Raw genomic sequence first — 21767 nt, 5'->3', positions numbered from 1 at the left:
CTTGTTTCCAGGTTTTTCCTGTTGGGCCGCCAGTCCGGTCTAGTTTATAAAACTATGTGTATCATGAGGCGGCTCCTAGCCCTCAAGGATATCTGCATGCATAAATCTAACCATTCGCCTTTGCGCCAGTAGTCCACATGTAGTACTGTGGGGGCTCTCTCGGCTTTGCCTCATCTCAGAAAGCCTCGTGTAAATTTTTGTAACACCTTTTATTCTTCTACATAAAAGACAGTGCCCCTACCGTTTTTTTAAGTTATATATGATTACATAGTAGTATAGACATATATTGTTGTTTTGTACGAGAAACGTGTTATGTGATGAATTTTGTACAATTCACACATGATTGATTGGTCACAAATTAAAATTTGGGAAATATGTGCTTGTAATTTAGCCACATGGTAAGGTCCTCTTGACAATTCTTATCTTATAGGCTCCAAAAGGAAAAAGGAAAAAGGTTCGCGGGTTCTGTATTCGATTTCGACCTCACTCTCTTCGCCTTCTCGAAGAAGCCTCCGCGAGCTAGTTAGGGTTTACTGCCACGGTCCCACGCGCCCTTCCTCTTCTTGACGCGGCGGAGCTCATGGCCGGCGGCGAAGAGACGACGGCTGCGGCTGCCGCGGAGATGGGTCTGGAGTTCTCGCGCGGCGCCGATGTGCCCAGCTTCGAGTTCGCCTTCAATTCCGAGAAGTTCTCCGACAAGGTGCTGCAGGTAGAGGTCGTCGCCGGGGACGACGGAGGAGGAGGACCCCTCCCCGACTCAGTGCGCCACAGCAAGGAGCAAGGTTCGTAGAGCAACCCCCCACCCCCCCCCCCCCCCCCCCCCCCCCTCTTCCGCCGTTGGGTGGATTCATGCATTTCTGCGCGATTCGGACACTAATTTGGTTCCTGACCGGTTCAGGCTGCGATGATATGTGATTTTTTGTGTGGCTAATTTCGTTTATCTAACCGGCTCAGGCTGCCATTGGTCTTAGGGTTTAGTGTAATGTGAAAGCAATTGAAGGAATCCATAAGTTCTGGACTGTGTGTGAGCGATGTTGTGTACATGTAAGAGTTATTTGGCATTGAAGGCTGTGCTCGCTTAATTCAAACTCGATTTTGTAGAGAAATGTAGTTAGCAGATCAACATTGTTTTTGGAACCGGAGATTATACATTGTCCACATGCCAAATCTGCCAATTATTACGTTTCTGAATGTAACTAAAAAAAAAGGAAGTACATATTATTGCCAAATGTGTTATTGACCATGTATGTGGATCTGGAACGATGGAAAAATTGTTTCACGACTCATCTTTTTAAAATGTTGACTATATATATGAGAAAATATGGTCCTTTATACTCAGAGAAGAGATGTGGAGGGAAGAGCTCCATAAAGCGTTAGAATTCTCGAATCCCCACAACCATGTTCCGTGTTCAACAAAGCATGTAAGGGCAATACTAGTCTGCATTTTTCTGTGTTCTCCTCTGCCAGACTGTTTTGTGTTTGTTAAAACGTTTAAGGTCATTATTGGCCTGCTTGATAACCACTTGAGTGTGGTTTTCTGTAGCTCAGGCTACACGGTATCCCTTATCTTTGCCATCCATTTATGCATCAAGATCCGTGCAAACACATTTGTCTTTTTTGTTTCTCTCAAACGACACAACATATGAACTTCAAATTTTGCAGAACAACAATACATTCTAACTACAATATAGAAAAAAACTTTCAGATTTTTTCATGCATTTTAAATACTTGAAATAATATTTTTATTCAAAGAAAATCTCATTTTGTATATTTATATCAGACCAAAAAATCTGAAAGTTTTTTCACTCATTGATGTTCTAATGTTTGTTCGGTCTGCAAAGTTTGAAGTTCATATGTTGTTTCATTTTCGAGAAACAAAAAGAAAGAAATCTTCTTGTGGTTAGTTAGTTGGATAGTACGGATCTCAAAACAAGGCTGAAGGGTTGAGGATAAGAGGTTTCATGTAACCACTTTTGTTTCTTATCCGGCGACACCTTGCGGCGTGTAGCAGGCATCATTTGTCTGGCTCTAGCGTGGGGTTGTCACTGCATGCTCTGGCGGCACATCGCAGATCTGAGCGTCCTTGCTGCAGGTCTGGGTTGCTCGATGCATAGGGTCCTTGTGCCGCGGGCCAGTTCCGTGCGTAGGCGCCGTGGTTTTCCCATGCTGATCTTGATGTGTGGAAAGGTGCGGCCGCTGTTGGCAGGTTGGTGGGTCACTCAGGTTTTCAGGCTGGTGTGGTTATGAGCAGTGTTAGAATTTTGCCGAAGTTGCCTTTGCGGGGTTGCAACCGAGGTGTGAGTGGTGGTTGTGCGGCTCCTTGCGAAGGCCCTGCTTGAGCTCATTGGTGTCGGCATCCTCGGGTGTTGTTTCCTCCTTGGTTGCGTCGTCGAGGAGCCACGATCTACCTCCAGCCCTTACAGTCTAATCCTGCGGACGAAAACCCCAATCCGGATTGTCGACTCAGATCTGGATTGGTCCCTGGAGGTGTTGTTCTTGGAGGTTGGGCCCTTGGTTGGCACGTTGGTCAGTTGGACACGGCTTGACTCTTGTGAGCAGTTCCTATGTGGTCTTCATCATGCCAACGGTAGGCAAGAGGTAGTTTGGTGGCGACAGTTGTAACGTCTATCTGATGGTCTTTGGTCGTGGTCCTGTCTTGAATGGTCGGTTGTGTTGGCCTATTCTTAGACTTGTAAAAACTTTCCTTCTATCAACGCATTGAGACGCAAGCTTTGCGTTTTCTCGGAAAAAGCAACCACTTCGGTTTAAGTAGTACAAATACCTGTTGCATAGAGATAAATTTGGCGCTGGCACAATATGTGGTTACATGGCTGATCTTTTTATTAGGGATTAGTGATTGCGGCATCGGTGAAACAATAGAGCGCTGTTATAAGTTTTGCTCCTGAGATCTTATCGTGGAAATATAACAAAATGAAATTTGTGCTGGACTAAATCAGTATCAAGTTTATTCAGAGAAAACACCTAACATGGTATGTATTCCTGTCCATACGTCTGACTGATGCAACCAATATTTTGATTTAGCAGTGGTGTTCAAACAATATCAATCCACTTGATTCTGCAAGAGTAGAATAAAATCAATCCATTGCAACTGGGAGCAGCCTCTGGACAATGGAGGCACGCAACCATGTGACTCAGAAAATATGGAAGCATGCTATTCCAGCTGACACCTAAAGTTCTACTAGTTGTCCTTTGTGGAATTGTAGGTAGGGCTGGACACGAGCCGAGCCGAGCCGAGCCTGGCTTTGGCTCGCTCTAGAGCGGCTTGGCTCGCTCAGCCAACGAGCCTACTTTAGGCGGCTCGGCTCGCTTCAGGTATGGCTCGGCTCAGACCGAGCCGGCTCGTAAGCCAGCAGCCACCAGAATCTCTTTTACCTGTAGAACCTCTGTTTTAGTCCACTGTCTTGATTTTCTGCAGCAATTAAACCCATGTTTTGGAAGACAAACCGTTTATATTGCTAAAAATGAAACATCCAGCAGCCTATTGTTTCAAGAAATGGTCATAGTAATGAAAAATAAGCTTTCTTCTATGAATTCTTCTACGAAATTGTAACAACGGAACAGATATGAGAGAAAGAATTGGGCAACATTTGTATTGAATTTTGGACAGCACTTCCTTTTGAACTTTACATAGAAAAACATCAAATATTGATAGCCAAACAAATAAATTTTGCATAGCATAATACTTACCACTTTGACATATAAAATGAGAAAATGTAGAGGAAATTGTTTAAAAAATGGTCATAGTGGACGTTGACAGCCAAACAAATATTGACATCAGTCTATATTGCTAATAATGCAACATCTAGTAGTCTATGGTTTTAAAAATAGGCATAGTGACGAAATATAAGCTTTCTTCTATGAAAAGTGTAGAGGAAATGGAACAAATATGTCAAACAAAGAATTGGGCAGCATTGCTTTTTAATTTTGGACAATACCTCCTTTGAACTTTATACAGCAAATATATTGAACGTTGACAGCCAAACAATGCAATTTTGTACAGCATAACACTTAGCGGTTTGACATCAAAATGAGAATCTTCCTCCTCAAACAGAGTATCTTGATCATCCTTGTCCTCTTCTTCATCATCCTCCTCCGCTTGCTTATCATGCTTCATTGCCTAGCACACGAAAACAGCACACACTTGAGCTTAGACACGCATATATTCAACTTTTTGATAGCAAAAACAGGACATACATAAGCTTGTACAAACATATATTGACTTTTGGATACAGAAACAGCATATACATGAGCTTGTACAAACTTATATTTGACTTTCGGGTAACAAAAACAACACATACATGAGCTTGCGCACACGCATATATTTGACCTTTGGATAGCAAAAACAGCAAACACATGAGCTTGGACGTTGCGAAGTTTGTTTTACCCTAAACATCAACTCAGCGAGCGGGACATTGCTGTAATGTTTCGCCCGCTTCCTCGGCAGTGATGCAGTAGCCCTTCCCCTTTTGCTTCCCCTTTTGCTTCCTGGAAGGCCAGGACAGCGGCTTAGTCTTCATAATGGAAACCAAGCTCCTCTTCTTCCCCTTTTCCTTGTCCATTCTTGCAACCGCAGGGCTCTGCACACATCAGCAAAGAACAAATGGTCAATCATCAACAAAATTTTACATAGATAATAAAATAACCAGTCTACACAATGAATCACAAAGCAAATTCATCCATCCATCAATCAAATTCGTGCAGCATCCATCCTAGCAAGCTGCACTCTCCAGCCAACAAGCACAAGCATCCATCCATTAAATTCGTGTAGCATCCATCCATCGCGTTTCCTAGCTAGCTGCGACCTCTAGCCACAATCACAAGCATCCATCCATTATACATCCATGAAATTCCTTCATGTGTGTGCGCCAGTGCAGGTAGATAGCGCTAGGGATGGGAAGGACAGAGGAGATCGCTTACCTACTCATGTCATTCGGTGAGAAACCAGGGGAGACGTCTCTGCTGTGGTGAGGGAAAGCGGCGTCGGCCGTCCCCGTCGGTGCCGAGCCCGATGAGTGCAGCTTGCGGCGCGGCGAGGAGAGGGGTGGCGGCGCCGACCAGAGAAAGGGAGAAGGGTGAGGAAACTGCGTCGCACGCTCGCTGTGACCTAACGCCCTGCGAGGCTGCGAGGCCGACGGGATTGGGCTGGGCCTGAACGAGTCACCGAGTTGGACCGGGCGAAACTCGGCTCGGCTCGGTCGGGAATCGGGCCTATTTTCATAGCTCGGCTCGCCTAATTATCCTATCGGGCCGAGCTCTAACGGGCCGAGCTGGAGCGAGCTTCGAGCCGAGCCTAAAAGCTCGCTCGTACGTCCAGCCCTAAAATTGTAGGTCTTAAAATGAATTGTAGGTTTTGAAATTCTAATCTTCATTTTACAATTCTTGGTCAAGTTTGTCATGAAGCCTTGTAAAAGGCATTGCCTAAGATAGGCTTTTGACAAATAATTATCTGATGAACTTCCAGTAGGATCCTTGAGGTAACATGTCTGATCACTTTGCTCACTGAGATGCAAGCATGCCTAGATTGCTGGCCGCAGCTAAATGACCCTTCAGTTTTGGTGATATTATTTTAACCATTTATCATTGATTAAACGAATATGTACCATTGAACAGAGTGTCCCAGGTCTTTTAACAGAAGATTATATGTCAATGGTTTTAGTTATGTACCTTTTACTTTTCCTAGTTGTCTTGTATTACACTTAACTTGGTATGTTGCTGCTGATAAATGATAATGGACAGAGTATTGACTTTTCCTCAACCATGGCAGGTACACCAATTTTAACTGTAAAGGCCCTTCATATCAATTCAGCGATTCTTGCTGCAAGAAGTCTGTTGGGCTGTATATGTGTGAATCTGGCCCACATGGCCCATGTAAACCAGTATATGTATTATACATACTAGAGAGGAAGAGAGTTATCCAGAAATTTCCCAAACCCACCACACTTCATGGTGTCAAAGCACAGGCGGGAGGCGATGCTGGGTTCTGTAGGTCGCCGGCGGTGAATCGGCAGCGTGGGGCGGAGCTCCGGGCACCCAGGGTGGTTGTTGGCGCGCGTGTGCTGCGCGGGGCACTGGAGGCGGGACCGGCGGCGGTAGAGGCGCGCCTGGAGAGGGCCGGCGGGCGCGGCTGCGTGCGAGCGCGCGGGCTGCCTGCGGAGCGCCTGGAGGGGATTGGAGGCTACAGGCGGCACTGCTCTCTCTCGTGAAGAGGTGCGCGCGCGCGAAGTGCTCCTGGTGTTGCGGGTGCTACTGTGTGTGGCAGAGGGCAAAGGAAGGAGGCGGCTGCGCCAGGGGAGAGGCCAAGTACTGGCTGGTTTGCTGCTTGTGCGGCTGGCTTGCTGCTGCTGGAGAAAGACTGAGAACAGTCTGCAGTTGCTGCTGCTTGCTGTTGGTGCGGCAGAGGGTGCTCTTTGCACTGCTGCTGCTTGTGGCTGCTGCGTGCTGGAACTGCTGTTGTTTGCAGAGGAGAAGGAGGAAGATGCTGTTGTTGCTGCTTGCAAGTGCTGCTGCTGACTCTGTTGCTGCTGGTGGTGTACTACAGTGGAGTTAGCAGAGAAGAGGAGGTAAGAGCTCCTGGATTGATTTGGTGCTGCTGTGTGAGGGGCTGCTAGATAGCGTACTGAGGAAGAAGGAAAGTTCTTGCCTGCTGTGATTGAGGCAAGACATGGGAGAAAATCAGGGACTCGAGAAGGCAATTGAAAAATTGGCTGAGCTCCTAACAGCCAAGGTAGGAGCTGCAGCATCTCTAAATAATGCAATTGTTCCTCACATTGAGCCAATTCAGAAAATTGACTTGATGCCAAATGAAATTAAGCTGGAAGGTGTTAAGAATTATTTGAGCTAGTCAAGAAGGGCGCTACTCATGTTGAGGACTAAAGGGCTTGAGGGCTTTGTCAGTGGTGAGGCAGAGGAGCCAGGAGACAAGAAAACTTCAGAATGGAGGACATGGAGCAGTACTAACTCTTTGATAGTGGCATGGTTGTTGAACTCCTTGTCTCCAACCATTGCTGCAACTGTTGAGACTATCTCAACTGCTACTGAGGTATGGAAAACCCTCTCAAAACTGTACTCAGGTGAAGGGAATGTGATGTTAATAGCTGAAACAGAGGAGAGAGTTGGTGAACTCAGACAAGGGGAAAATTCTGTGATGGAGTATGTTGCTGAACTGCAGCGTTTGTGGGCTGATTTAGATCACTATGATCCTCTGGATTTGCCACATGCAGATTGCATAGCAGCTGCTAGAAAATGGATTGAACGCAGACGAGTGATGCAGTTTCTCAAAGGATTGAACTCTGAATTTAAGGCAAGACGTGCTACTTTATTTCATCAACCTACTCTACCTGCCTTAGAGGATGCCATAACAGTAATGGCATAGGAGGAGGTCCGATTAAAGTTGATGAAGAACAATACAACGACTCCATCTCATCCAGCCTTCATAGCAACCGACTATAAGAGCAGAGAGTGCTTCAACTGCGGTGAGAAGGGTCATTTGATTCGTTCTTGCACGGCTCCATGTAGGAACATGCGTGGAAGGGGGAGAGGATATAACCGAGGTGGATTAAGGGGAGGCCGAGGCCAGGGATACTCTGGTGGTCAAAGGGCAAATGTGGCAGTCTCAAAAGAAGGATCCTCACTCGCAACCCAAGAAGAATCAAAGAAAAGAACAGAAAGCACTGGTGATAAGGATCATGAGGATTGTAGTTACGGCAACTTTGCTCACTTTGTATCTACAGATGAAGGTAATTGTGCTCATGCATCTATTCTCTCACAAAGATCACATCCTGATTGGATATTAGATTCGGGGGCATCAAAGCATGTTGCCGGCACATCAATGGAATTTGAGTCATATATTCCATATCCACCCACATGTAAGGAGACTATCCAAACTGCTGATGGCACCTCACAACCCATTAAAGGCATTGGCACAATACAATGCACACCATCTATTAAACTTTCATCTGTTTTGCATGTTCCTGCCTTTCCAGTCAATCTTATGTCAATGAGTGCTTTGGTTGACGATGTGGATTGTCGAGTAATAGTTGACCGCTATTTATGTCTAATTCAGGAGAGGCAAACGGGGAAGAGGCTTGGGACTGGAACCAGGCGTAATGGGCTATGGTACATGGATCGCGAGGTGCCAAATAATGCGGTGTCTACGATGTTAGCAACAATGATGGGAGAAAAGGAAACAAAGGTAATGCTTCACCATTGTAGAATGGGACATATGTCTTTTGAGAAGATGAGTAAAGTCTTTCCCGATGTAATGTGTGGGGTGGATAAGAACAAGCTTGTGTGTGATGCATGTGAGTTTGCTAAACACACAAGGACATCTTATGTGAGTAAGGGTCTTAGGAGTATTTCCCCTTTTATGCTTGTTCACTCAGATGTGTGGACATGTCCTGTTATCTCTCTAAGTGGAATGAAGTACTTTGTTACATTCATTGATTGCTATACTCCTATGACATGGGTGTATCTTATGAAGCATAAGGATGAGGTTTTTAAATGCTTTCAGTATTTCTATGCTTATGTGAAAAATCAGTTCAATACACAGATACAGATGATCAGGACAGATAATGGGACAGAGTATGTGAATAAGGAGTTTGTCACATTCCTATTAAGTCAAGGTATATTGCACCAAACATCTTGTCCGGGTACACCACCTCAAAACGGAGTAGCTGAGAGGAAGAATCGCCATATTTTGGAGGTTGCTCGGTCACTAATGTATACAATGAACGTGCCAAAATTCTTGTGGAGTGAGGCTGTAATGACAGCTACATTCCTCATCAACCGGATGCCGTCAAGGGTGATTGGAATGAAGTCGCCATGTGAGATGTTACTAGGTGAGAACAAATTCTTAGTTCCTCCTAAGGTATTTGGATGCACCTGCTTTGTCCGGGATCATAGACCCTCAGTGGGAAAATTGGATCCACGAGCAGTAAAGTGCATCTTCATAGGTTACCCATCTGGTCAGAAGGGATACAAGTGTTGGAGTCCCAGCGAGCGGAGAACATTTGTGAGCATGGATGTGACATTCAGGGAGTCTGAACCGTTTTATGGAGAAAAAACGGATCTCAGCTCGTTATTTGACTTCGACTCTCCTAGCATGAGTGGTGCTAGTCAAGAGGGCGGGAGTGAACCACCAAGGACAAAGGAAGATGAACCACCGAGAGTTGTGGTTAGTTCAATTCCATGTCATGCAAGGGAAGAGAGATGGAGAAAGCCAAATGAGGAAGAAAATCTAAGGGTGTATACCAGGAGGCAACCTATGACTGAAGAGAAATGGAGAAAGCCAAATGAGGAAGAAAATTTAAGGGTCTATACCAGGAGGCAACTACAAGATGAGCAGCAACAACAACAATCTCCAATAGCAAGTGACACACATGTGCAGGGGGAGCAACAGGCTCCAACAAGTGTTGAAATTGTTGAATTGTCTGATGGTGAGACATGTGCCACTCCAACTCCATCTAATGTAAACGATTCATTGAACTTGCCTATTGCCTGGAGGAAAGGAACCCGAGTTGGAGCTGGAAAACCTCCAGAGAGGTATGGTTTTGAGCATGACATAGCTAATTACGTATCATATACATCTCTGTCTCCGAGATACAAAGCATTCATTGCATCATTGCAATCTGTGGTGACTCCAAGAGATTGGAAAATGGCAAAGCAGGATCCAAAGTGGTACGAGGCTATGTTGGAGGAAATGAGAGCACTTGAAAAGAACAAGACATGGGATATTGTACCTCTTCCAGCAGGAAAACGACTGGTTAGCTGTAAATGGGTGTGTACTGTGAAGCAGACTCTTGAAGGAAGGGTAGAAAGATACAAGGCAAGGTTAGTGGCTAGGGGCTATAGTCAGACATACGGGATTGATTATGATGAGACTTTTGCACCTGTCGCAAAGATGGGCACAGTGAGAACCTTAATTTCTTGTGCCACTAACTTTGGTTGGGCTTTGCATCAGTTAGATGTAAAGAATGCATTCCTGCATGGTGATTTACATGAGGAAGTTTACATGGAGATTCCACCTGGTTTCTCAAAGCCCGAGACATCAAGAAAGGTATGCAAGTTAAGGAAGTCTTTGTATGGCCTCAAACAGTCTCCACGAGCATGGTTTGATAGATTCAGACGTGCTGTGTGCAATATGGGATATAAACAGTGCAATGGGGATCATACAGTATTCTACCGGCACTCAAATTGTCAGATTACAATCCTTGCGGTGTATGTGGATGATATTATAATCACCGGAGTTGATGATGTGGAAATATCATGACTGAAGAAGAGCCTGAGCAAGGAGTTTGAGGTAAAGGATTTAGGCCAACTGAAGTACTTTCTTGGTATAGAAATTGCTAGATCCCCTAAAGGAATTGTTCTGTCACAACGGAAGTATGCTCTCAACTTGCTTAGTGATACAGGCATGCTTGGGTGTAGGCCTGCTTCAACACCTATTGACCAGAATCATAAGTTATGTGCTGAATCTGGGGAACCAGTGGATAAGGAGAAGTACCAGAGACTTGTTGGAAGGCTCATCTACCTATGTCATACACGACCCGATATCTCATATGCAGTGAGTGTGGTGAGCAGATACATGCATGATCCTAGGAGTGGACACTTAGAGGCTGTCTATCGAATCCTCCGATATCTGAAGGGTAATCCAGGAAGGGGGCTATGGTTTAAGAAGAATGGGCATCTTAATATAGATGGATACTGTGATGCAGACTAGGGAAGTTGTTTGGATGACAGAAGATCAACTTCTGGTTATTGTGTGTTTGTTGGGGGAAACTTGGTGTCATGGCGAAGTAAGAAGTAGCTAGTGGTGTCCAAATCAACAGCTGAAGCTGAATATAGAGCTATTTCACAAGGCTTGAGTGAGATGTTATGGGTAAGAAATCTTCTCTCTGAGTTAAAGGTAATAAGGAAGGATCCCCTAAGGTTATGGTGTGATAATAAATCAGCTATCAGCATTGCTAATAATCCAGTTCAGCATGACAGAACCAAGCATGTCGAGATAGACCGCTTCTTCATCAAGGAGAAGTTAGATGATGGCATAATCAGGATAAGTTATGTGAGCTCTAGAGAACAAGTGGCTGATTGTTTAACTAAGGGTTTAAGTGTCAAGGAGTGTAATTCTGCGTGTGACAAGATGGGAATGATAGATATCTATCACCCATCTTGAGGGGGAGTGTTGGGCTGTATATGTGTGAATCTGGCCCACATGGCCCATGTAAACCAGTATATGTATTGTACAGACTAGAGAGGAAGAGAGTTATCCAGAAATTTCCCAAACCCACCACACTTCAAAGTCCTTTCTTTCTAAAGGTATTTTTTATAACCATATGAACTGCATGTTGTACAGTCATTTCAAGTTTCTGATAAGCTTCATGTTTCTTAGCTTTTCTCGAATGGCATGAAAGAATCTGATAATCAGACCCATCCAAGGATTAGGATTGCCAATTCAGGTAATGTGATAGCTTAATTATAACATTCCCCCTCATATTTTAGGCTAATTTGCTATTGTGGTTGTGTTACTATATTTTTTAAGAAAAACATGCTTATTATGGTATATATTGAATGTACCATGCACTATCTTAATATCCCTGATGCCTGTCGTCTCTTTTAGTTATCAATGTGGGCATTTTGTGGATTAACTGACTCTCTCTTAATTCGGGATTAGCTCTGTCTTAAGTCTCTTTTTGATATGCAATTATGAGGTAATCTTCAAGGTCAAATGTAATTTATGAGCCATTAGGAAAGATTGTATGGAATGGTTGAGATTGTTTGGATTCCGCAAACTATAAGTTTTCTATAGTAGTATACATTTTTTTCCGTGATAGGAAAAGGGTAATCTCACATGGAGCTTTTTTCAATACTGTAAGTCAATAGTCAACTTAAACAATCATTTTGGGTACAAAAAGATTGTCCTTTTTTGTTTACCTCTGTATTGAACTATTCTCTTACGGTTTTTCTGTTTTCATTCTACTTGGAACAGAGGAAATTGCCCTTATGGAACTTTTAAGCTATATGTACAGTGGGAAGTTGACAATAACTGAGCCCACTCTTGTGCTCGACATCTTGATGGCTGCAGACAAGTTTGAGGTTATCTCTTGCATGAGGCGTTGCAGTCAGCTGCTCACAAGCTTGCCTATGACCACAGAATCTGCACTGCTCTACATAGACCACCCTTGCTCGACTTTAATGGTTGCTGAGGTCCAGCATGTGATTGATGTTGCCAAGGAATTCCTTGCCAACAAGCACAAGAATTTTCATAAGTTAGTGATGCCCAATTAATGGAGCCATGTTTTTTCCCTTTTTAAAGAAAACTGTAGACATTGATGTCACAAAATCATGCATTTGGTGTACTTATGACATGGTTTGTCTCATTTCAGGTTCAGACGTGAATTGATGAACTTCCCTCTTGCTGGGATTGAAGCCATCTTGTCAAGTACCGACCTACAAGTAGCATCTGAAGATTGCATATATAAATTTATGCTCACATGGGCCCGTGCACGATACCCAGAATTGGAGGAAAGACGTGAGATCTTGAGTTGTCGTTTACTTCCGCTGGTCCGCTTCAGTTATATGACACGTCCGTCACTTGAGGATATCCTAACATGCACTGATGATGATATAGACCATGAGCAAGTAGCTAAGCGTATTGCCAAGGCACTTCTACAAAAGGCTGGCCCAAAACAGATGGAAGGTGCTCTTGCAGCAGACATAACAACCTGTTGGCAATTTACTGAACGAGCTTACAAGTTCAAACCTGTGAAATTGGTTGCTTTTGATCGACCCTGCCCACAGGTTATTGTTTACCTGGATCTAACACGCGAGGAGTGCTCCCGACTCTTCCTGTCTGGAGCTGTACGGTCGCGTGGCTTCCAGCTTGCAGGGTGGGATGGGAACATGCAACTCAACCCAGTCTGTACAATGGATGAGCAGAGTAAGGTGTGCACCTTTGGCCTCTGCTTAATGGGATTGGGTTCAACAGATTTGACAGTAGATATTGAATTTGCTGCAAGGATAAGATCGTCGGGAAAATTTGAGAGCAAGTACAGGTGTAAGGGCACCTTCACCCGTCATTTGTTGGAACAATGCGATGATCTTTTTGGCGTTCCATGGTCAACGTTCATTGCCGATGACAACCTCTTCATCGATGGTGTGCTGCATCTGAGAGCTGATTTGGCGGCGGTCCAGCAGCGGCAGTTACATGCTTGATATGATTTCAAACTCAGCAGAGTTGGGTCGTGTACTCGTGTGTTCGTCATCAGTCGCTTCAAAGGGATTCTGGCCGTACTCTGTGTCTAATTTTGTTATTTTTGTGTCTGCTGGAAGCACTTTGTAGCCTCTTATACAATGCAAGTTCGATACCAGGGTGGTAGACCCTTCGATCTATCTTTCGACATTTTTGTTAAGAAAGATACTGACTAGTTCCATGCCTTAATATGGACGGTAGGGCTATTCCGTTTTACATGTCTTCCCCCGAAATTGGGGCATTACGGTGTCTGAACATGATGTGTTCATCACCTGGGCTTCTGGGTTACCTGACCGCTTGTGTTAGGTCGGGGTTACCTGATCATGTTAAGGGAAGGGCTTTCATGTGCTTGATAATGTCGAGGCCTTGCATGTGGTGGAAAGTACTAAAAACTGAAAAGTTGAATGGTTGTGTGGCGCTTGATGATGTGAAGCGTTAATTGTTTGCACGCGCCTGATGATGTGAATGATTTGCACGTGCATTTAAATGAAAGAAAATATGTGTGAGAGCATCTCCAACAGCTGCAGAACGCGCGGCGCGTTAAAAAGTACTTTATAGCGCGCCCATTGCTTGAAAAAGCGCGGCCGGCAGTGCTGGCTCCAGCAGCCGCGCTAAAATTTAACGCGCGTGCGTAGCTCTAGCAGGCGCGTTGAAATGCAGCGCGCACTATCGCACGAAACATTGCATACATATCGCGCTAAAACGATACATATTTCATAGATAATAAAAACGATACATAGATATTTTTATAGTTCATAGCATAGATCGATAATATAGATAGATAAAACTACAGTGCAACTACATACTACGGTGCAACTACATAAACTATGGTGCGACTACACCCTACTCCGAGTCGTCCTCGTCCTCATCCGAACTGGTGTTGTCCGAGGTATCGATCCACATGTCCTTCCAACGAGGATCATTATCCTCAAAGATCGACACCCCACCTGCCTCAACGATATCGCACTGCGATATTGTCAGGGCCTTCTGCCGATGCCTCTCCAACCGCTCCACGCGGCGCTTTGCCGTCCTTTCCGCCCAGAAGGCGTGCTCCGCCGCGACGTCCTCCGGGTGGTGCCGGCTCCACTCCGCCATGGCTCGCTCGTCCTCCTCAGCGACGAGGAGGCGGCGCTGTCGCCGACGGTGCTCCGCACGGTCCTGGTCCGTGATAAGACGAGGCGGAGGGGCTACGTCCTGCCCCTACTCGCGCGTGAGGATATCGTGGAAGTTCATCTGCGTCGGCGGCCTCTCTAGGCGCCACGCCGCCGCGTCGTACGCGCGGGCGGCCTCGTGCGTGGTCCGGAAAGTGCCGAGGCCGAGCCGGACGTCGCCAGACTGGATCTCGGCGTAGTAGGTGCCGTCGGGGTGCTCGCGGACGCCGCGGTAGCCAGACGATCCACGGCGGCGCGTGATGGTGGGGGCGACGAAGAGGCGAGCAAGCGGCGGCAGAGTAGCGAGGAGAGTATGCGTGGCAGTGTGGAGGCCGTGTGGCGAGCGCGGCAATTTATAGGTGCGCTCGAAGCGGTGCACCAAATCTAGCGCGCGCTGCCATCTATTTATCTGGAGATGAACTTCTTATCTAGATTAAAAATACTGTTCACCTACTTTCAACAAGCAATTCAGATTCTTTGGGTCTGCCTGGTTGGGCACCCCCTTCCTCCGCCCATGTATGGTGGAGCGGATCCTATTTAGCGCGGCATGGGTCGGGGTAATAGGGAGGTAACGCGTACCCCCTGACGCGGGGGCTCTACTTTAATTGGACATTCAGTTGGCCTGATGACGCGAGGGCGTTGCTTCAAGTGGAGAACAAATTCATGAACATTTTCTTTAAATTTGCAACATTTTTTTTATTTCGTGAACTTTTTTTAAATCTGGGAACATTTTTTAAAATTCATGAACAATTTTCAAAATTTGGAAACAAATTTCAAATTTCGTGAACATTTGGGTCGGCCCAAACCACACAGGGGAGGAGGGTGCGTGTTTACTCATTGAGCGCCACGTAATGCGGGGAATAGACACTAGTAGAAAACAGGGCTATGGTCCAGGCCGGCTCAGCCCATTAGTCCCGGTTCAGTGTAGATCCGGGACTAATGTGGGCATTGGTCCCGGTTCGTGAGCCCAGGGGGCCGGCCGTACCACGTGGGCCATTGGTCCCGGTTCGTCTGGACCTTTTAGTCCCGGTTGGTGGGACGAACCGGGACCAATGGGCCTCGCTCCTGGCCCACCACCATTGGTCCCGGTTGGTGGCCTGAACCGGGACCAAAGGCTCCCCTTTAGTCCCGGTTCTTGCCACAAACCGGGACCAATGAGGTGCCTATATATACCCTCGCCCGCGAGCAGAGCACTCTAGTGCTCTGTTTTTCTTTGGCCGGCGAGGGGAGGGGTTTGTGGTGCTCTAGCTCACCTCCTGTGCACATGAGGTGTTCGATGGAATGCCCGAGCCACACTACTTAAACTTTCTCCTCTCGAAGCTCGACCTCCAAGCTCCATTTTCCTCGAGATTTGTCTAGATTTAGCGGTCCGTCACGCCCCGTCCCCGTCTTCACCGCCGTCGATCACCCGCGCTGATCTCATCACCGACACCACCGTGGTGAGCCTCTTGTTCTTATCTTCTTTCTGAAAGGAAAAATATTCTTACTTGTCTGTTTAGATAGATACTTGTATCATTTTCTTACATTTATTATTGCATCTTATATAGTGCGATGGTTTTGGTATCCGCCCCCGTCGGCCCTCGTCCTGTCTATGATTCGAATTTGGTATGTATATTATCTTCATAACTATTGGTTCATTTATTGTTTATGAAAATTATGCCGACCAACGTGACATAGATTTTATTTATCTAGGATGTATGTGAATCGGAAATGCCAACCGACCATATTGTCGAGAGGTTAAATTTAGTTGAAGAAGAAAACAATTTGTTGAAGGAAAAAATAAAAAAAATTGAGGAGGAAAAGATGATATTGGAGTTGCATGTTGCGGATGTCGTCGATGATCACAAGATCAAGATGGATGCAATGCGCTTGAAGATTAGAAAGATTAGAAAATATGCCATTCATACCGAGGCTTGGTATCATTATGCCGTTGGATCAATTGTTACCTTGGTTGCGATTATGATCGCATTTGTTTTCGCATTGAAATGTTTTACATAGTTTCAATGTATGGTTTAATTAATTAGATGCTCTGGAGAGCTATATGTTGTTAGATGAGAACTATGTATGCACTTTGGTTTTAATGTGATGATGAACTTCTATTAATTTGGACACTTAATTATATATAATGCACGCAGATGAATCGGCAATGGATGTACGGTGACAGACGCACCCGCGAGTACATTAAGGGCGTGCATGAGTTTCTCGATGCGGCTGAGGCAAACAAGCAGAATGGTTTTATGTGTTGTCCATGCACTGAATGTGGGAATACGAGGTCTTACTCTAACTGGAAAATCCTTCACTCCCACCTGCTTTACAAGGGTTTCATGCCACACTATAATGTTTGGACGAGGCACGGAGAAATAGGGGTTATGATGGAAGACGGCGAAGAAGAAGAGTACGATGACAACTATGTGCCCCTGAATACGGTGATGCTGCAACGGGGGGAGCTGGTGAATATCAAGAGGAACCAGACGATGTGCCCAATGATGCTGCCACGGGTGAAGCTGCTGAAGATAAAGAGGAACCAGACGATGTGCCCGATGATGATGATCTCCGCCGGGTCATTGTCGATGCAAGGACGCAATGCATTAGTCAAAAGGAGAAGCTGAAGTTCGATCGCATGTTAGAGGATCACAAAAAAGGGTTATACCCCAATTGCGAAGATGGCAACACAAAGCTCGGTACCGTACTGGAATTGCTGCAGTGGAAGGCAGAGAATGCCGTGGCTGACAAAGGATTTGAGAAGCTACTGAAAATATTGAAGAAGAAGCTTCCAAACGATAACGAATTGCCCGACAGTACATACGCAGCAAAGAAGGTCGTATGCCCTCTAGGATTGGAGGTGGAGAAGATACATGCATGCCCTAATGACTGCATCCTCTACCGCGGTGCCTACAAGGATCTGAACGAATGCCCGGTATGCGGTGCGTTGCGGTATAAGATCAGACGAGATGACCCTGGTGATGTTGACGACGAGCCCCTCAGGAAGAGGGTTCCTGCGAAGGTGATGTGGTATGCTCCTATAATACCACGGTTGAAACGTCTGTTCAGAAACGAAGAGCATGCCAAGTTGATGCGATGGCACAGTGAGAACCGAAAGAAAGATGGGAAGTTGAGAGCACCCGCTAACGGGTCGCAGTGGAGAAAAATCGAGAGAAAGTACTGGGATGAGTTTGCAAAGGACCCAAGGAATGTATGGTTTGCTTTAAGCGCGGATGGCATTAATCCTTTCGGGGAGCAGAGCAGCAATCACAGCACCTGGCCCGTGACTCTATGTATGTATAACCTTCCTCCTTGGATGTGCATGAAGCGGAAGTTCATTATGATGCCAGTTCTCATCCAAGGCCCTAAGCAACCCGGCAACGAAATTGATGTGTACCTAAGGCCATTAGTTGAAGAACTTTTACAGCTGTGGAATGGAAACGGTGTACGTACGTGGGATGAGCACAGACAGGAGGAATTTAACCTTAAGGCGTTGCTGTTCGTGACCATCAACGATTGGCCCGCTCTCAGTAACCTTTCAGGACAGACAAACAAAGGATACCACGCATGCACGCACTGTTTAGATGACACTGAAAGTATATACCTGGAAAAATGCAGGAAAAATGTGTACCTGGGCCATTGTCGATTTCTTCCGACCAACCATCAATGTCGAAAGAAAGGCAAGCATTTCAAAGGCGAGGCAGATCACCGGAAGAAGCCCGCCATGCGCACCGGTGATCACGTGCTTGCTATGGTCAATGATTTACACTACGTAATCTTTGGAAAGGGTCCCGGTGGACTAGCTGTTCCGAATGACGCTGAGGGACACGCACCCATGTGGAAGAAAAAATCTATATTTTGGGACCTACCCTATTGGAAAGACCTAGAGGTCCGCTCCTCAATCAACGTGATGCACGTGACGAAGAACCTTTGCGTGAACCTGCTAGGCTTCTTGGGCGTGTATGGGAAGACAAAAGATACACCTGAGGCACGAGAGGACCTGCAACGTTTGCACGAAAGAGACGGCATGCCTCCGAAGCAGTATAAAGGTCCTGCCAGCTACGCTCTTACGAAAGAAGAGAAAGAAATCTTCTTTGAATGCCTGCTCAGTATGAAGGTCACGACTGGCTTCTCGTCGAATATAAAGGGAATAATAAATATGCCAGAGAAAAAGTTTCAGAACCTAAAGTCTCATGACTGCCACGTGATTATGACGCAACTGCTTCCGTTTGCATTGAGGGGGCTTCTACCGGAAAACGTCCGATTAGCCATTGTGAAGCTATGTGCATTCCTCAATGCAATCTCTCAGAAGGTGATCGATCCAGAAATCGTACCAAGGCTAAGGAGTGATGTGGCGCAATGTCTTGTCAGTTTCGAGCTGGTGTTCCCACCATCCTTCTTCAATATCATGACGCACGTCCTAGTTCATCTAGTCGACGAGATTGTCATCCTGGGGCCCGTATTTCTACACAATATGTTCCCCTTTGAGAGGTTCATGGGAGTCCTAAAGAAATATATCCGTAACCGCGCTAGGCCAGAAGGAAGCATCTCCATGGGCCATCAAACAGAGGATGTTATCGGGTTTTGTGTAGACTTCATTCCTGGCCTTAACAAGATAGGTCTCCCTAAATCGCGGTATGAGGGGACACTGACTGGAAAAGGCACTCTTGGAAGAGACTCAATAATATGCAGGGACGGATATTCTTGGTCTCAAGCACACTACACAGTTCTACAGAACTCTACCTTGGTGACCCCGTATGTCGATGAACACAAGAACAGTCTGCGCTCCAAACACTCGGAGCAGTGCGACGACTGGATTACATGTGAACACATCACGACTTTCAGCAGTTGGATGGAAACACGTCTCAGAGGTGACAACACTGTTTGTGATGAGTTGTACTTGTTATCCAGGGGACCATCTTTGACTGTATTGACTTACAAAGGATACGAGATAAATGGGAATACATTTTACACGATCGCCCAAGATCAAAAGAGCACCAACCAAAACAGCGGTGTCCGCTTTGATGCAGCAACCGAGAGCGGAAAGGACACATATTATGGTTACATAGTGGACATATGGGAACTTGACTACGGACCTGATTTTAAGGTCCCTTTGTTTAAGTGCAAATGGGTCAATCTGTTAGGCGGCGAGGTACAGGTAGACCCACAGTACGGAATGACAACAGTGGATCTGAAAAATCTTGGGTACACTGACGAACCGTTCGTCCTAGCCAATGATGTGGCACAGGTTATCTATGTGAAGGACATGTCTAACAAACCGAGAAAAGGAAAAGATAAGGAAGCGAATACATCATACGATGAGCCAAAGCGCCACATAGTTCTTTCAGGAAAAAGGGACATCCTGGGAGTGGACGGCAAGACAGACATGTCTGAAGATTATGAAAAGTTTCATGAAATTCCTCCCTTCAATGTCAAGGCTGACCCAAGCATCCTGATAAACAATGAAGATTATCCATGGTTACGGCGCAATAAACAAATGACACAAGCAAAGAAAAAGTGAAGACTTTCTCCCGCAATAAGCAAATGCTATGTGGGTGAAATTATGATACCATCCCAACTTTCAACTTTTTCAGAGTTCATTTGAAATGCTTTCATGTCTTATGGTTCGAAACTTTGATACTTCGAAAGTGATTGTCCATTTTGTACACGAAGTGCATCAAGTTTTTGTCGTAACCCTCTCTACTTTTTGGAACATGCTATGTGGGTGAAATGATGATACCATGCCAACTTTCAACCTTTTCAGAGTTCATTTTGAAATGCTTTCCAATTTCAGAGTCATTTAGCTCAAAGAATGAATTAATAGCAAACATAATGAACTACAAAACTTTTATGAAAATAAAAACAATCACTTAAAATATTATGTTATGATCAACTAAATAAAACTATAATATTCTTCAATAGCAAAAAGAATATAATTTGTGTGACCTAAAATCAAACTATAAGTATTTAATTGTAAGTATAAATAAAAAATAAATAGCAAAGAAGAAAAAAATTCTAATTTTATAGTAAATTTATTCATAAACTAGTGATTCACACAAATTTTTAAAAATTCAAATTTAAACTATTTAAAATTTAAAACTAATGGCACTAACAGAAAGTTTATAATTTTTGTGACCTAAAAGCAAAAAGAAATCACTAAAAAACTGTAAGTATTTAGTTGTAAGTAGAAATAAAAAATAAATAGAAAAAAAATTCTAATTTTATAGTAAATTTATTCATAAACTAGTGATTCACACAAATTTTTAAAAATTCAAATTTAAACTATTTAAAATTTAAAACTAATGGCACTAACCGAAAGTTTATAATTTTTGTGACCTAAAAGCAAAAAGAAATCACTAAAAAACTGTAAGTATTTAGTTGTAAGTAGAAATAAAAAATAAATAGAAAAAAAATTCTAATTTTATAGTAAGTTATTCATAAACTAGTGATTCACACAAATTTTTAAAAATTCAAATTTAAACTATTTAAAATTTAAAACTAATGGCACTAACAGAAAGTTTATAATTTTTGTGACCTAAAAGCAAAAAGAAATCACTAAAAAACTGTAAGTATTTAGTTGTAAGTAGAAATAAAAAATAAATAGAAAAAAAATTCTAATTTTATAGTAAGTTATTCATAAACTAGTGATTCACACAAATTTTTAAAAATTCAAATTTAAACTATTTAAAATTTAAAACTAATGGCACTAACAGAAAGTTTATAATTTTTGTGACCTAAAAGCAAAAAGAAATCACTAAAAAAACTGTAATTATTTAGTTTTAAGTAGAAACAAAAAAATAAAAAACCAAAAAAATGTAGAAATAGAAAAGAAAAAACCAAAAAAAATGCCACCTACTGGGCCTCCACGGCCTGAATACGACTAGAAACCCTACATGGGCCAGGATTCAGGCCCGCAGAGGCCCAATAGGCCCACAGGCAGTAGCAGTTTAGGCCCGAAAGCCTGCATTTGAGAGGAGCTCGAAAGGGGAGGCAGAGCAGCGCTTATAAACCAGTATCGGCGCCCTTCAGCTAGCGATGTGGGACTAAACTTCTAGGCGCGGGGCGCACAAGGGCATTGGTCCCGGTTGGTGCCACCAACCGGGACTAATGCCCACCTTTGGTCCCGGTTGCTGCCACGAACCGGGACTAAAGCCTGTTCTATATAAGAAAGCACTTAGCATTTTTTCATTCTCATCCTGCAGTTGCCCCCACGCCGCCCGCCCCCATCGTCGCCGTCGCCCGCGCCCATCGTCGCCGTCGCCCGCGCCGCGCGCCGCCCCGGCCCGCCCCCGTCGCCGTCGCCCTCGTCCCTGCGCCGCCCCGCACCGCCCTCGTTCCTGCCTCGATGCCGCCCGCCCCCATCGTCG

General features: G+C 44.7%; 1 protein-coding gene and 1 long non-coding RNA gene across 2 annotated transcripts; one reads left to right on the top strand and one right to left on the bottom strand.

The window, feature by feature from the left end:
* The first annotated feature begins 580 nt into the window (after positions 1–580).
* Positions 581–13230, top strand: LOC125554927 (BTB/POZ domain-containing protein POB1-like). Its single transcript, XM_048718293.1, has 6 exons — positions 581–782; positions 5786–5849; positions 11319–11334; positions 11408–11474; positions 12005–12284; positions 12402–13230. The coding sequence occupies exons 1-6, from the start codon at positions 581–583 to the stop codon at positions 13228–13230; spliced, it is 1458 nt and encodes a 485-aa protein (XP_048574250.1).
* LOC125554330 lies at positions 3879–5076 on the bottom strand. The gene is made up of 3 exons (XR_007304370.1): positions 4939–5076; positions 4406–4598; positions 3879–4138 (listed from the first exon to the last, which is right to left on the bottom strand). It is a non-coding gene; the product is annotated as an uncharacterized LOC125554330 (long non-coding RNA).
* Positions 13231–21767: the final 8537 nt, after the last annotated feature.

Source organism: Triticum urartu, chromosome 4 (assembly GCF_003073215.2).
Source record: "Triticum urartu cultivar G1812 chromosome 4, Tu2.1, whole genome shotgun sequence".
NCBI classification, from domain to species: domain Eukaryota; kingdom Viridiplantae; phylum Streptophyta; class Magnoliopsida; order Poales; family Poaceae; genus Triticum; species Triticum urartu.
This window is presented reverse-complemented; position numbering and strand designations above follow the sequence as displayed.